This window comes from Leptodactylus fuscus, chromosome 5 (genome assembly GCF_031893055.1).
Source record: "Leptodactylus fuscus isolate aLepFus1 chromosome 5, aLepFus1.hap2, whole genome shotgun sequence".
Taxonomy (NCBI): Eukaryota; Metazoa; Chordata; class Amphibia; order Anura; family Leptodactylidae; genus Leptodactylus; species Leptodactylus fuscus.
This window is the reverse complement of record NC_134269.1, coordinates 93,336,459-93,353,963: the sequence shown is the minus strand read 5'-3', so window position 1 is coordinate 93,353,963 and position 17,505 is coordinate 93,336,459. Positions and strand designations below refer to the sequence as shown.

Genomic DNA, 17,505 nt, shown 5'->3' with positions numbered 1-17,505 from the left:
TTTTAGTGGTAGAATCCCAGCCAAATTATGCTGATAGAGCCCCACATATGCGACAATAGGCCATTCAGGCATTGCTAAACCTACCCCCCCCCCCCCCCCCCGGCTTAAATTAATACTCTAAAAAAGAATATGATAATCATACCTTATCGTGCACGCTGGGCGGGCATGCACGGTCCGACATCATCTTTAGCCACTCCTACATCTTCTTTCTTCTTGCAGCGATGTCCTCAGGTCCCGTCTTCCTCGTCTTCTTCTTCCGGCGTCATTGCTTGTAATCCCGTGCCGATGCAGTAGCAGGGGAACAGTAGCAGGGAAACTGAGCCTACTGAGTAGCAGGGGAACAGAGGAGTAGCAGGGGAACTGAGCATGATCAATATGCTCAGTTCCCCTGCTACTGTTACCCTGCTACTGCGCCGGCGCGGGATTACAAGCAATGACGCCGGAAGAAGAAGACGAGGAAGACGGGACCCGAGGAGTAGCAGGGGAACTGAGCATGCTCAGTATGCTCAGTTCCCCTGCTACTGAGCCAGCGTGGGATTACAAGCAATGACGCCGGAAGAAGAGGACGAGGAAGACGGGACCCGAGGACATCGCTGCAAGAAGAAAGAAGATGTAGGCGTGGCTAAAGATGACGTCGGACTGTGCATGCCCGTCCAGCGTGCACAATAATGTATGATTATCAAATTCTTTTTTAGGGTACTATTTTAAAATGGGGGGGGGGGGGGAGTTTAATATCACATTAGCAATGCCTGAATGGCCTTTTTAAAGGCTATTCACGCATATGTGGGGTTCTATCAGCATAATTTTGCTGATAGAGCCCCTTTAAGAAGTGCCCCCTGAACTCCAAATGCCCTCAGCCTCCTAAGCAGATAGATCTTGCTGTGGCCCTTTCTGTACAGTACATCCATGTGATCAGCCCAGTCCAGCTTATTATTGAGGAGTACACCCAGGTACTTATAGGTGTTGACTATCTCAATGCTCTTCCCCTGGATGTCCACTGGTTTGGGAGCATATCTCCACTCGCAAAAGTCCACCACCATCTCCTTGGTCTTCCCAGCATTAATCCTAAGGTGGTTCCGCTAGCACTAATCCAGATCTTCTCATCAAGATCTTACTCAACATAGTTGGTTTCCCTCCCCAAATAAATTTATTTTGTAAGGAAGGCAAGGTTTGAAACAAAGAGCAATGAAATTAAATGGATGAAGATTCATTTTAATTGCTGCACAACTAAACCATGTAATACCTCCTGTTTCAACATCTAAGTTTGCTTATAGCAGATAATATCTTCAGAAAAAAAATCCTGGACAAAGTTACTCTACTTACAGTTAGGACTATGCCTAGATATTACAGTACCTTGTCAGAATACTTTAAGGCCTCTACTTTAGACATGTTCATCTTGAGCTTTAAAAGAGCTGAATATTTTTTATATTCTTTCATTACAATTGGCAACAATATGTCTGGATGAGTGAGAAAAAAGGTTGTCTGCATATCCAGCCAGCTTGTGTTCCTTTCTCTGAAGGCTTAGTCTTTGACACTTGTATTTTTAGATGGCACCATTTGGGGGTACATATGTTTTATTTAGCTATTAAAGTATTTTTTGTTTCATTTCTATGATGTTCACTCCTACATGGTAACTTTTTCCAGTGGGTTGTTAAGATGATGACAATACCAAATATTTAAATAGGTTTAGTTACACTTTACCTGCTTTAGTCAATTCAATACATTTTTGTGAAGTAAAAATTTTTTAAACTTTTTTATGAGGCCAATTGTATTTTTTTTATAGTTGTATAAGCCGACCCGAATATAAGCCAAGGCCCCTAATTTTACCACAAAAAAACTGGGAAAACTTATTGACTTGAGTATAAGCCTAGGGGGGAATGCAGCAGCTACTGGAAAATTTTAAAAATTAAAATGGTCAGAATTTTTGGGTGCAGTAGTTGCTGGGTGCTGGGCAAGGGCAGGGGGTGTTTTGGTTGTCTGTCTGTCTGCCCCTTGAGCTTGAGGACTGAGTTTTTTTCCCCCTACTTGGAATTCAAACTGGCTGAATATAGGGTATCTGCAGTGCTCCTACCGTATTAACCCCTTCCCCACGGAACAGCAGCACTGCAGATACCCTATATTCAGTAGACCGGGCACTTTCAGACACAGGGATACCTAATGTGTATGTGTTTCTCAGTCATTTTCTACTTTTATATGTATCCTAGGGAAAGGAGCAATTTAGAACTTTTATTTACTTTATTTTTTTATTATATATTTTTTAAAGCTTCTTTTTTCCCCCAATTTTATGGGAGATTCTATACATTACTATTGCAGCTGGTCATAGACCCCTCCCCCAAAAAAAAAAAAATAAAAAATTTTTTTTTCTTTGCTTGACTCGAGTATAAGCCGAGGGGGGCTTTTTCAGCACAAAAACTGTGCTGAAAGACTCGGCTTATACTCGAGTATATACAGTATACGACTTTTTGATTAATTTTTATTCTTTCTTTCTAGGAGTCGAGATGAACAATAAAATGACAATTTCCACTTTATGTTTTTTACAGCATTCACTTTACAGGATAAATAACAACATGTTCTTTTTTTGCTCATTTATATTTCAAATGGGAATGGATTTTCTGTTATCTTGACTTATTTATCAGAATTTTATTCACTTCTTAAAAAGAAATCTTTATTCTGAGGCCCCACATTACTGAAGCGCAGCTTTTTTTGTTGCGTTTTTTTTTTTAGCCAAAACCAAGAGTGGTTACAGAAGGAATGGGAAATATATAGGAAGTTCTTATAGTGCTTCCTTCTGCTCAATCCACTCCTGGCTTTGGCTCAAAAAAATGCAACAAAATCTGCAGCAAAAAGAGCTGTGTTTCCGCAATGTGGTGCCTCAGCCTTACAGTACTATAAAGGGATTTGAAATGATATTACTTTATGGCGTATGCAATATTTCTGAATTAAGTACTTTACTGCAGATGTGAATTGGGTCCTGTTTCTAGACTACACTTCTACAGCCAAATATGTTGTTCATAGATCTCCTGGCTGCCCTGGCAACCTCTTGATACTCCCAGGTGGACCAAGGGAATGGGGGCGTTTAAGAAAAAGTGTTTTCCCCCTTCAAACCATTTAGATGCCATAATCACTATCGAATGTGATTGGTATCTAGGATGTTACGATTCAGAGTTCTCTCCAAATTCAGCAGGGAGTGTAAGTCCCAGCAGTATACAATATAAAGAACGGGAACCCCAGCACAGATGTAGAAAGTACCTGCTTTTGTGCAAGCTACATTGCAGCACTATACGTTAACTATTCACTCAACATAATAGCAGTAAGGGTAGATGGTGAATTGGGGATGTGGCTTTTCCTTCGTCTGGATCATTTTGGGTTTCTAGGTATAAACCAATTGAATATGACGGACTTGGATCTCTCCTCAATTTCAATGTGCTATTTTTCCTGGTAAAATCCCGATGAAGGCTGTACGGCAGAGTATGGTGGGCGCTGTTGGCGTTTCTCATCTCAATGATCTAGCACCACTGATAGGCTTGTTTTTTTGTTACAAATGCAGTGTGAATAGAGCCATGTCAGCACGTACTCAGACAGCCACCCAGAAAAACAACTGCAGCTGACCCAGCTATTTTTTTTAATAATAAAATTCCCTTTTCTGCACGGTCTGCCGTGACTTTACGGTTGGTAACTCAATTCTTCACCTCAGTCTACCGTGCTGCATTGCCCATGAGCGTGTGGACCCATTACTGGGAAACAACTAGAGGAGGCGGCGAGACAAAAAGAACTGGTCCCTGTGAAATCTCCTGCTCGTCACTCGGACCTGCGTTTGCCGCCTCACACACTACATGGTTAGCACAACAGACACGTCCAGCCCCGCCTCCAGGTGAAGCAGCGGGCGCCCTCTCCTCCCGTGTCCACTGCGGGAGAGGAGTGATGACGTCACATGGAAGCTGATGGGGCGGCTCCGGCTCCTTTGAAGATCCTCGGTGCACACGACGCTTAAAGGCGTGTCTGTAGTATTGCGCGTCCTTGCAGTGGGGGCGGGGCGCGCCTCTAGGTACGGGAGGGCGGAGCCATTAGCGAGCCGCCCCGAGTGATGCGGCTGCGGGGGCGCGCAGGGGCCGGGAGCGCGCAGTGTGCTCGGTGCACGGTTTGTCTGCTTTGCACCGCGGTCGCTGTAGGTTGCAGTTGTTGAGGGGGAGAGAGAGACGGGGCTGCGGAACGAGACTCCTCTAGGGATGGTTCAACAAAGCAGGACTCGGTGAGAAGGTGAGGGATGGCGGCTTGGGGCCCCCCGGGATTGGGTGTCCGGATCTCCCGGGGGCTGCTGGCGGTCTCCATCTATCTCATTCTCGGGCAGGAGCCGGCTGGAGCTGCGAAGACTGCAGGTGAGAATGGAGGGCCCGGGCTAGGGGGAGGGGGTGGAAGTGCGGGCTGCTGCTCCTGCTCCGAGTGCCGGACGGGGCCGCTCAGGTCACCATGGAGCCTTAGTTCTGTATAGGGGCACATTAGCAATACAATGCACTCCACACAGGCTCGTACTAGTTGATGGCATGGCTGCGCTGTGCTAGGGAGACTTCCCTGGGTTTTGTTGCAGTGATTTGGCTTTGTTGCTTTCCTGGTGCTGATGGGGCTATTTCATGGCCATGAGCACTGCTAGCATTCACATGTCCTGAGAATACAGTGAATGTTAGTGGCAGCTTGTTGCCCAGCTGTACAGCAGCCTGCCATGGTGTAGCCTCCTTATTTACTGCCCTGGTGTGTGTAGGACTGACAAGCTGTTGCACAGATTCATTCCAGGGTGTCTGTGCCTAGACTTGGTGCTGGTGCTCTGAGATCCCCCTGTCCTACTGACACATATCTAACTTGTCTATGTACTGTCTTGGCTGGCACCATCTCGGTCATAGGCCTCTTTCATAATATAATATACTTACACTTGGCATCATTTTTCTATGAAGATGAGGATCTTATATGCTTTACTTTATCCTAAATGCCTTATTCCCTCCCCCCTTCCTGTATATGTTCATGTGCAGCTCCAGTGTATATCCATAGTATATACACATACAATAGGATACACATGTATGTAATTATCCCCAGACCAGGTCTCAAGCAGGCTGTCGCAGATTGTTTACTCCAGCAGTTTCTTATTTATTTGTCTTCTAGGATGTGTGTTATTAAAACACTGTGATGTCCTCTGTTATATTTATATATGATATTCATATACAGCCATGTTTATAGATGTGTCTAAATACTCAATACAGGGTTAACCTAAATGCTTTGCTGTAAGACCTTATTTTTCCAGTGCAGTAAAACAGGAATTTCACTTACGTTACGTTATTTTTCTATTTTCCACATTTCCTTCCAGTTGCGTGTAATAAAGGCAATGTCTGTGAATCGCCGAGCTGTGTGTCATATATTTAATTAAGCATATCAAATAGATGTAGAATATTTGTCCTTTTATGTGTAGTTACTATTTCATTACAGATGCGACTGATTTTCTTAAGGCACTGATGTGTAAATATTTTACTAAAGTACATGCTTAATAATTCATGGAAAATTCACATATTTGTGCGGTAATTCCTCATATTTGCTGGCGAGCTGCTCAGAATGCTGATGAGGTTGTCGGCACATAATGCCGAGCTTCAGTTTTATGCACCCACAGAATCAGTTTGGTAACAAAGGAAAGAAACACAAGTTAGCAATACATTTTAGTGTAATAAAAACCATATGCAGAGTTGCTGATGCTTGCCATTTTCTCTGATTGTAATGTGAAGATGGGCATGAGGCTGTGGTGGACTCTGATTTGTCTGGAAATTGAATAAATGTTGGAAGTGATGGCAAAAACGCACTGTTACTGCAGGATTACTCTCATGTAGTCATAGGCTCAAAGAAGCAAATATGATGGGTATCTTACTGAACGTTTTGGATCTTGTCATCTTAAAGAATTGTTCATGGACTACTATCAATTACACTATAGCTGGGCAACACAACACAACTTTTCCTTTAGCATTTGTCAAATAACAGTTGCGTTTGATATAATTGTAGTGATTCTCACAGTATATATGAAAATTGTGAATAAAAAGTAGTCATGTTGTGCATAGCAACATATGTCCTTATCCCTCATTTTCTAATCTGCATTCGACATGTGAAACATAGTCAACTTTTTAGTTTTGTTCACCTTTCCATAATTTTTTTCTGTGCCAAAAGAAGAATAGAAAAAGAGAAAATAATAGCTGCATTCATCATATGACATATCTGCGCCCAGCTGTCCCTTCTGACTTATAATAGTTTACTCGACTTTCCATTGTCATACTTTTCATTTTGATGGGAAGACTGGCCCATCATCGTAGGCTTTTTTTCCCCCCATTAACTATGACATTGTGGCAGAAATTGTTCTGATGGAAATGTGAATAGAACCTTTCCTTGTCTTCACTATATGGACAGAACTATTACAATTCCCGGACATTTCACCTGCAGAAGCTTTTCTTACATCCCAGTCTAAATCCATAGGAGTTGGTGTCACCTTTGCAGCTTAAACCACTTCCCCTTTTCTGGGAAGGGTTTCTACAAGATTTTGGAGCTCATCTTTGTTTTTGCCCATTTACTCAGAAAAGCATTTGTGAGGTCAGACACTGGTGCTGGACATTGGCCTGGCTCGCAATCTCCGTTCTAGTTCGTCCCAAAGGTGTTCAAAGCAGATGAGGTCAGGGCCCTGTGTGGGCAGTTAAGATCTTGGAAACCAAACATGCCGTTATGGACCTTGCAGATTTTTTTTCTCTGCGGGTACTGTAAAACTGTGTGTTTTCGCATCGTGGGGCTTCAGCCCTAAGATGCATTAGACAATTGATAAATCTGATGCAGTTTAAGTCTATGTTCACACTACCATTATTACAGTCTGTTACTGTCATAAAATGACCGTAATGGACATCAACGGTAGTCGAGTAACAGACACATCATGTTTTTTACATCCATTCAACAGATGCAAAAAAACCCAAACATGTAAACATGACCATCCGTTAAATGGATGTAAAAACATTATCTGAATAGAGCCTGTGTAAATCTGCCCAATGTCAGTGAATCAGTAGGATTTTGATGTTGGTTGATACATGTTGTGTTTGGCTGCAACTTTTTTACAATTCGGGATTGGTCCACAGTAATTGGATTCCATACGAGTATAGGGATATTGATACGTGTTCCTATGGGGAAAACCAAAAACAGTTTCCCATTATAAGTCAAATTATGAAAGTTGATTCTAATGAAGTCAGAAGATGCACATTGTTGTCTAAGCCTACACTATGGCCACTATCATTTCTGTAGCTAGACCTGACTCTGACAACTTCTGTGCCATCCTTTTGCTGCTCTGGTAACAACTAAGGCTGGAATTTAATCCTCTGTAAGAATAGATCTGTCTGAGTGTTTGCCTTGGTAAGTTTAGGGTCTGGCTCGCATCACTGTTTACCCCTTCACAAGGATAGCCTGCACTATGTGGTGATTCTGTATATAGTATGATGTGCTAACTGTGGGACGATATTCTGAATGCAGGTTGTTCTACACTATACATGTGCATGTAAATGCAATACTACACTGGATTACAAGTGATGAAATCCTGAACAGTCCTTATCTCTACTTGTAGTACTAGTGTCCAGCGTGTGATATTGGAAATGAAGGGTTTCTATGGAAACTATGCATCTATTTTACATTCCTTTTACCTCAGTGTCTTATCAGTAATGTCCATGTTTTCTTTGTATTTGTGGCCAGCGGGTCTTATGTGCGTCCTAGACCTAGTAAACTCGAAAGCGCTTTGCTTTCTGAAATAATTGGATTACATGGTATTGTTGGTGTGCACAATGAGATAGAATGTACATAATATATATGTGTGTGTGTGTGTGTATATATATATATATATATATATATATATATATATATATATATATGAATATCCCATTTTGTAATCCATTTTATAACTGTAGATATCAGGAAGTGAGCCATTGTTTTCTTATGATATGGGCACTCTTCAGTAAGGTCATTGTTGCGTCCTGTACTAATACGAATATAGACCAGACGTACTTTGGCTTCCGCAGCTCATTAAGTTGAAGGGGCCAAAATGATTGTTATTGCTTAGTAATAAATGTAGCTAGAGTGCAGTATTTCTGAGATGAAATGGATTTGTGCCATACCATTACAGTACTCTGGATACTGCTGTCTGCCTTAGTTCCTGTGGTTTTTTGGTTCCTCTTCAGGATGCAAAGGAAATAACCCAGCGGCTGCGTATCTGGACCCTTGTAGTGGTTTACCTCAGGATCTTCTAATAGTTCAGATACCACCTCATGTGCATTGTCTGTAAAGTGCATTAGTAGCATCTCTACTGGAATGATAAATCAGATATTTGGTGCAAGTTGCGTTTCTTGTATTCCCATTTGTCGTCCGTATCAAAGCTGTACAGTGGACGGTGTTAACAGTTTAATGGGTGAATGTAGAGGAAGGCTAATGAATTCTGATGTGACCTTTTTAAGCCATGATTGGACACTCCGGCTTGTGTTATCATTAATCTTAGCTAAGCTTTGTGCAGATAGAAGGATCTCATGTAAATTGAGCCCTTTAAGTACCATTCCTAGTTAAACCAGCCTGTGAATGGTAATTAAAGCTTTCTTCAGTGAATCCTTTCTGTATAAAGTCTCATGCCCCATTTATACCTAACATTTATTGGTTGATTAGGTCATGTTCACATATCACGGTTGTTGGCAAATTTGTGGATTGTACAAAAGTATAGTGCAGTTCAACTGAATAGAGTTTTAGTAACTATCTTTGTGAATATTCACGTGTCAGATTTGATGCAATAATTTGTGACGTAGAGCAAAAAGGTTGTCTTAGACTAAAAGACTTTTATAATGAGCACTGATTGGCAATTCAATGTGCTTATCAGCACTCGGTCTACATTGGTCTAACTACACAGGCCGTTACACAAACTAAAGCAGTCATTCCTCTGGCATATACTTGTTGTTCAGTGGCACCATAGCTTTTATTACACAGTGTGACTTGCTGCCAGTGAACAGTATTTTTTTTATTATTTTTTTGCCCTGCCACTTGTAAACCAGTCACCTGATGGATGAGTAAACACTTGATCGGTGACACTATTAGACCGACTGATTATAAGGAACAAACGCTTCTACGAGCATTCATTCCTAAAAGTTCCCTCTTAAATCTCTGTCTAATACGGCCTTAACTGTTCTTTACATTTTTTGTAAAGTAATAGTTCAGATGAATATAACAAGCTTTGTAATATATCCAATCAGAGGGAAATGTTTCTAACTCCTCTTTAACAGCTTTGTCCTATCAGCTAAACTGCTCAATTTACTTCTCAGACCCATCTTCAGTGAAGAAAGGCTGCAGTTCATAGAAGTCTATGGAGAAGGGAGGCAGAATGATGAAGAGCCACCAAGTATAAGTGAGAAGCAGTGAGACACTGATGTCATGCTGCTGGTGCAGCAGGATACCTATCTCACCAACTTTATTCACATCTACACTGCTCAGTACTGCTATCACTTGCTAGAAAACCGCTAGAAAACCTTTAACCACTCACCAGTGTTATCTGAAGAAACCTGTCCCTGTGTCCATTTCACACATTTGGACTCCTCCTCCTCTTTCGACTCTCCATAGACTTCTGTGTTACCTGATCTGATTATGAGCTTTAGCTGTCTTCAGTAAAGATTGGTCTGAACAATAAAGAAGGCAGGAGAGGGTGATAGAAGCATTTCATACATTCTTCTGAATTGCTGATTTATGAAAAAAGAAACAACATTTGTTCCTTATGAATCATTGCATAAATCTGAAGAGCTGTTTTTACCTTCAGTCCCATTTAGTGGCAGCGCACATACTTGACTGCTGGTCCTTTTATACTTCTCATAGATAACGTGGGACCTTTTTCTTGTGATCAGGATGGGATGTGGGAGTCCACAAAGATCAGATGCTTATTTACTATCCTGGCACAGAGATTATTTAAACTTGGTGTACAGATAGCCTCTTAAATGTATTTAATGTGATTAAACCAAGAAAGTTGCTGACCCTTGCAAACATTATTGTACACCTCTTCATTTCTTTCTTTGTATGTTGTAAATGTATAGGAAAATAAACATTCACCCTCCCATGCACACATAGCTCCCTAGAGATTGCCATTTAACTAAAGCTTTGTTCTTTAGCTCATTGAGTTAGTGATGGAATTGCAGGGGAAAGTGGAGAAGCTTTAATAAATAAATAGGCTGCGCTGAGTGGTAAAATCTCAACTGAAGTGGCCACCGTAATTATTTGATTCTTAAAGAACTGAACTCTGAGCTCACCAGCTTGGAATAACAAGGCTCTTATGTTGGGCCAATATACATGGATATTTGCTGGCAAATTCTGGAATTTTTGAACCTGCTGAAATTAGACTGACTTCTAAATCTTAGACATTATTGTCTAAACCAGGTACCCCCTGACCCCCTCTCCCTTATTCTGTTCTGGCCATTGTCTTTAAATGGTTTAGAGAAATCCATGGACTGCATCGTTTTTGCATCTGCAATTTGTTAAAAAATAAAAAATGGCCACAAAAAATAATCAGTAAAACATGCAAAACATGCCCCTAAATCAATAAAACAGTGTAGAACACAGACAGCACATGGCTTTGATTTAATACATGCAAGTAAGGCCTTAGGGTCATATGTGGTTTGACTGACCACTAGTGAACTGTTGTGGACAGCCTGAATCTATCATTAAATATTTATATTTGTGGTTAATAGTAAGTTAACATTATAGTTTCTTTCTGCTAAACAGAATCTATTGAAATGTGACATTAATGTAGGGCTGTGGGGTCTCGAAGTCAAACTTTCAACTTTTTTGCCCACTGTTTCCAACTCTTTCCTAAGTTTCCTGTGTGTAAAATAAATACTAACACATTCAAGCGCACACATAGTGTAATATTGTTAATTGTAAATATTTTTACTTATTTTTTATATTAACAGTTTACATAATTAATATTTAATAGTAATATTTTTTTATTCTGCAGCCAGAGCTGGAATCAGTTCTTTTATGACAACTCTGACTCCACCCAAAACTGACTTGATAGTACTAGTTTAAGGCTAAAGGCCCCACAAGACAACCCACAGCTATATAGCGCTGCGGGAAAAACCGCGGCAGGAACGCATCATGTTTATTCCCACAACTGACATGCTGCGATTTCCAAAACCATGCTGTTTTTGGAAATCACATTGTGTCCGTGCTGCGGTTTTTACCGCAAAATGGGCACGGGAATTGCAAGAATCCTATCCACTTTGCAGTTACTGTAAAACGCTGTGATTGTTCCCGCCCTTGGGGCCCTGGCCTAAAGAGGACCTTTCACCTCTCTTAATTTCAAGTTCATTCTATTTGTTAATAGATGCTCAATTTATTCGAGTGCAGTTGGAATTTTCTCTGTAGCCCCCAACATTCTTGAGCAACAAACGTAAGTAGGTTTGATGCCTTGTGTGCCATTTAAGCTCTGTAATGGGTAGTGTCAGGCAAGACCTGTGATTCAGAGCTCTAATGAGGGGCAGCCAGTGTCAGAGCTCAGAATCACACCCCTTGTCTACTCCTGCCTGACACTGTCCTCCTGATAGTAACGAGACTAAATGGCATATCTGGCACCAAAACTAATGCATTGATTGCTCAGGAACAGTGGGGGCTAGAGAGAAAATTCCAACTGTGCTGGAATCAATGGAGCAGCAGCTATCAATTGATGCAAAGTGCTGGACATATTGGAGGTGGTGAAAGGTCCTCTTTAACAACAATATAATGATTCAGTTAACAATGAAAACAAAAATCTTTTCAATCATACATTTTCCTTGCACTCCAGTTTTTTCACCAGCACACTCCCTGTGATTTCATGTTGCAGTCATTTTTTTTGTAGTTTTATTATGTTCTGTATTTTTATTTCTCATTTATCAGATGATCTGCCTGTGCAAGTTTTCATCTTTGCACACTTCTTCATATTTGTCACTGTTCTCCCAACCACCAGAAAATGCTGAACATTGCAAACATCTTGGCCTAGGCGCATAGTGATCTACCATAATAATAAACCAAGGTCTGTCAGTTCAAGGTGTTTGTCCCTCTTAGTTTGCAGTGGCAGTAACTGGCTTGACAACGAACAGGTGGCATCACACAATCATCCCACATCACTTGATCTGATTTTTCAGGTTTCTTGTGGCTAAAACACTTTACTTATGTCTATTATGCCCTCCCACATACCACAGATTGGAGCTAAGTGTTTGAAAAATGTCATCATTTGCAGGTCTTTGTGACACCTATTACTTGCTTGCATAACCTTATATTTTGTACTTGTAGTTATTGCAATTTCAGTTTTTAGCAGTGCACATTTAGATGTTACTTTTACATTTAGATGCATTTTCTCTTAAACTAAAAGATTTGTATGATGTGAGGACAATTTTATTATTTTCCCCACTTCACCTTTTAGCATTCGGATAACCTGCAAGATCTCAATTTCACATCTGTCTCAACACCATACTTTCCTATTATTAAACTGAACCCAATGTTATTTTACATTGTAGTGTCTAAAGTGGCCCGATTTTATTATTTAACACATTCACATGAGACACTACTATCTTTGTTAAAGGGATTCTACCATTAAAACCTTTTTTTTTGTGGATAAGACGTCGGAATAGCCTTTAGAAAGGCTATTCGTCTCTTACGTTTAGATGTGGTCTCCGCTGTGCCGTTTCTTAGAAATACTGGTTTTACCGGTATGCAAATGAGTTCTCTCGCAGCGATGGGGGCGTCTCCACCGCTGCCAGAGAATTGTCTCCTGCGCCGCCTCCTTCTTCGTCTGCAGCGTCATCTTCAATGTCTTCTTCTGACGCAGGCTCGTAACTTCGGGCCTTGAGCAGAGCAGACTGCACAGGCACACAGACCACGGGAAAATGGCCGCTTGCACAGTATTGTTAGCCGCCATTTTCCCGTGGCCTATGCAGTCTGCTCTGCTCAAGGCCCGACGCCTAGAAGTTATGAGCCTGCACTGGAAGAAGACATTGAAGATGACATTGTGGACGAAGAAGGAGGCGGCGTTGGAGACAATTCTCTGGCAGCGGTGGGGACGCCCTCATCGCCGCGAAAGAACTAATTTTCATACCGGTAAAAAATGTTTTTTCTAAGGAATGGCGCAACGGAGACCACATCTAAAGGTAAGAGACGAATAGCCTTTCTAAAGGCTATTCCAACGTCTTATCCACAAAAAAAAGGTTTTAATGGTAGAATCCCTTTAAAGAGAACCTGTCATATGACATGGCTGTTTTAGTCAATACGTATATTCCCATAAAGTCAGAATTCTGGAATAAATCTGCTATTTCTCTCTGAGGTATGTGCGTGTACACTCTTACACTTTCCATTTAGTGCTGATACTATCAGACAATGTAGGTAAAGACCTCTTAGTTCCCTTGCAGACGACTGTGGCCATGGTCAGTGTGCTATCTGTGTATTTCTATGGGCCCGTACCCATGACCGCGAATTTCACGGTCCTGTGTGCGGGCCAACACTCCGGGCTGCAAAATAAAGAACAGGTCCTATTCCTGTCCTATTTTGCAGCCCGTGCTTCCATGGCTCCTAATCATTTAATTAAAGGAGCCGCGGAAGCATAGCCCGTGCACGGGCAGCACCTAAAAGTTTAAGAAAATGTGTTCTGGAAGAATTGCGCATTTTATATGGAATACAGATATTTACTGAAGTAGACATGCCCAGGGAATTGACAGGTTGTCTTAAAGGCTGAATATTGGGGAAATTCTTCTGATAGCAATGACTCAACATTGCTGATGTTACAAGTGTTTGATTCTGAGCATTGAAAATTGGCATCTCTAAAACTTTCCCTTGCCTGAAGACCATTCATTGAAGGTGCTTGCTTTACTATGACTGGAGTCATTTTAAATTCCTGTTGTGGCCAACCAGACTGTTCAAATAATTTCTTAGTTTGCTGTGAGAAGCTTCTCTTCTTAAGGTTAAGCTGACTGTCACGTTTTTCCCTTTTGTGTCTTCATTAAAATCAAGTGTATCTGAATGAGACTTCTTTCACCATATCATCAGAATTCCAGCAGCCTTGCATCTTTATGCTGCTTTAAAGTGTGCGGATAAAGATAGATTTGCCTAAAGTTACAAAGAGAGCAGACAGTAGGATTTAAATCCAGTTCTCGACTTCAAAGACACTGTCGCTGCACTACCACCTACAGCACCATGAGAATATGAAATAATCTCTTAATTTGAAGTATCTATCATCCAGAAGCTACTCTGTTTATGTGTAAGACTTTGAGCACCGTATTCCATCCTGCTCTGCTTATGTTCTCAGCTGCAGATTTATGGAACTGATGTAGGTGTTCTGCACATTTGCACTCTTGACAGAGGAAAAGGCTGGGCTCCCACACTGCAAATGCGTAGCGTAGTGGCCACGGCAGAAAGACCGTGGCTAAAATTTCTGCGGATTACAGTAATTCCATCCACTCATTGTAGAATAATACCCATAGTGGAAAACCTGCGATTTCAAAAACCGTTGTGGTTTTGTAAATTGCAGCATGTCAATTATATCTACGGAAACACTGACGTTTTCCATATAGGTCTAATAGAAGCAGAAAGTCTGCAGTAGAAAACTCTGTGGACTATCTGTGAAAAATGCTGCAGAAAGAAAAACGCATTGCAGTTCCACAGTGATCTTTTCTGCAGCGTTTCTTGGATACAGCTTGCTACATGGGGTCTTAGCCCCTCTTACTGTGCGTAGTTTAGTATCCCAAAATGACCTGATAGGTTCCCTTTGTAGGAGGAAGGGATGGGCTATTTATGTTTTTTATTTGATTGTTGTGTTCCTTTTAAATAAGAGAGATTGCTAAGTAGATCTAGAAAAATGGGGGGTTAGGGGGTGTTCACACTTGCACCCAGTGTCCGCCCTAATCCATTCTGCCGGGCTTTTGTCCTCAGCCCCGAGAAACTGGACCGGGGACGGCTTCCCCGTGGTTAGCTTCAAAACCCATTCATTTGAATGGGTTTTTAAAGGTGACTCCCAGTTCTCCGCGGGGAAACTGTTTCTTATGGCCAGACACAAAGTCAGATATGCAGGACTTTGTGTCCAACCGAAAAAAAAAAAAGGTCTCTCCACAGAGAGGCTGCAAGCGGACACCAGTGGTCACCTTTAAAAACTCATTCAAATAAATGGGTTTTAAAGCTGACCACCGGGAAGCCGTCCCCTATCCAGTTTCTCAGGGCTGATGACGGAAACCCGGCGGAATGGCACAGGGCGGACATCGGGCATAAGTGTGAACACCCCCTTAGCGGTGCTTGAGAAGTGCAATGAAAAATAATTGTCAAAAAAGAACATACAAATTGTTTGAATGGTTGTTCTAACAGAAAGTAGTAGGGGCAAGTATATACCCTAGAAATGGTTATTGCTCATGGGTACCAGAATCCTATTTTCCTTCTTGCTTTGATTACAGAGAAAAAACCATAAAAGAAGAAAAAAAATGGAACTATAGGTGGATATTTCTGGCATGAGTGATAACCCTGTCTCATGTATATAGGACAAATTTATCAATGTGCCAGAAGTGTAAAAAAATTGGCTGACAGTGCTGAAAACTGGCAAGTGGCTTGTATCATGTTTTAAATGGTTGCTGCATTTTCTGTTGCTAAAATGCTACAAAACCCCCATCAAAATCTGTGTTTCTATATGTTTTAACAGGGTTATCTGCTTTTTTCTTTTTTTTAAATTGATGTTTTATGCATAAGATAGGGCATCAATTTTAGATGAGCAGGGGTACGACTGTTAGGAGCTCTGCAGATCAGTTGTTTCCACCATGAGCGCACAAACTGCAATGCTCACTCCAATTTTAATGTGGTACTTGTGAGTACTGTAGTGGTGTCCTATTTGGTTGTATGAGACACTGCTGTACTGCCCAAAACTGCCACTACCAAGAATATGGCAAATAAGTACTGCAGCTCATGCGCTCATAGGGGAAACAACTCATCTGCAGAGGTCCTGACAGTCAGATCCCTGACGTAAAATTGATGTCAGGACATCAATTTGAAAAAAGGCAGATAACCCTATTAATAAATATAGCCACTGTGTTTTTTAGAGAAAAAAACAAAAAAACAAGATAAAAACGTGTGGGTAGGGGGAACGAAGTGGCTTAGTGGTTAGCACTGCAGCCTTGCAGCGCTGGAGTCCTGGGTTCGAATCCTGCCAAGGACAACATCTGCAAGGAGTTTGTATGTTCTCCCCGTGTTTGCGTGGATTTCCTCCCATTCTACAAAGACATACTGATAGGAAAAAAAATGTACATTGTGATCCCTATATGGGGCTCACAATCTACATAATAAAAAGAAATAAAAAAACGTGTGGATGACGTGACAGGCCCGGAAAACCTATTTGATAACTGGGTACATTAAAGCTGTAACATTGAAGCATCTTTGACAAGCCCGGTGATATTTTTCAAATATATTGCAGACATTAGTTACATAAGTGAATGTTTTACATGTAACCAAAATCAATTTCTCCAACATTCATAAAAAATAACCCATAAGGTTCATGCAAATTCACTTTAATATTAGATTTCCAAGTTCAATATGTCTAGTGTAAATCATAGCTTCAATTTCCTGCTATGAAGAACAAACCTGAAGAGCTTGTAAATGTGTCCACAAATCTGATGGCTGCATACCTAATTTTGTGAATATTTGTGGAAGTTGTTATTGTTGGACCTTTAAAAGATTGATTCATGGTGGTGCACTGTATGCGTTATTTCATATCCATGCTTCAGGCTACATTCCTACTTTGTGTTGCTCTGGGTATTGTATCCAGTCCTACCAGAGGGGTATTCTGTACTGTAAGTGATCCATTTACAGGCTTTGCTTTGAAGGTCTTTATTACAATGGGTGTTTCACTCAAGTTTACAATTTTGTCTTCAAAGCATTGTCAGTCATGCATTTTGTTTCTTTTTACTGGCTTTATGTACAATGTCTGTTGCTAGGACTGGTCCCAAAATGTGCGTGACAGTTTGTCCTTCATCAGTGCGTCTTAGGAATCTTGACTTCATTGTTGCTCCAATCCCCGTGAGCATGTAATCCATGCTTAAATAGATGTTGCGTCCTATGTCTGGGGTTGTTTACCTCTATAGCGGAACAAGGAAGATTTTGTACCAGGGCATTTCTTCTATAAACCCATGAAAATGAAGCGGTCATTACTGTGATTGTAGGTGAATACATGTTATATTGCTATTTGCTCAACCTTGCAGCTCCGTACCATTCTACAGACTTGTACTGGGAAGGGAGACGTTCCTCAGCGCCCAGCGATGATACTGCTCTACCAAAACTAATGGCTCTGATATCTATGGCACTGGGGCATATACCTACAAAACTGATAGCTTTGCAGTGGTATGTAACCTGGCACGTCTTAGAGGACATGGAACTTTTTAAGTTAGCCATTAAAAAAGGTATCAACTACTGAGGACTTCTCTCAAAAAAATTTCT

General features: G+C 41.2%; 1 protein-coding gene across 13 annotated transcripts in view; it reads left to right on the top strand.

The window, feature by feature from the left end:
- The first annotated feature begins 4,095 nt into the window (after positions 1-4,095).
- The window catches only part of NEO1 (neogenin 1), a 96,403-nt gene continuing 82,993 nt past the window's right edge, over positions 4,096-17,505 (top strand). For 10 of the 13 annotated variants that reach the window (XM_075273670.1, XM_075273669.1, XM_075273667.1 and 7 more), the window contains exon 1: positions 4,097-4,376. In XM_075273670.1, coding sequence (XP_075129771.1) covers positions 4,265-4,376 — 112 coding nt within the window. In that variant the 5' untranslated portion in view covers positions 4,097-4,264. Of the gene's footprint in view, positions 4,377-17,505 lie in introns of all 13 variants that reach the window. The other 3 variants (XM_075273671.1, XM_075273668.1, XM_075273658.1) reach the window with 1 other exon arrangement.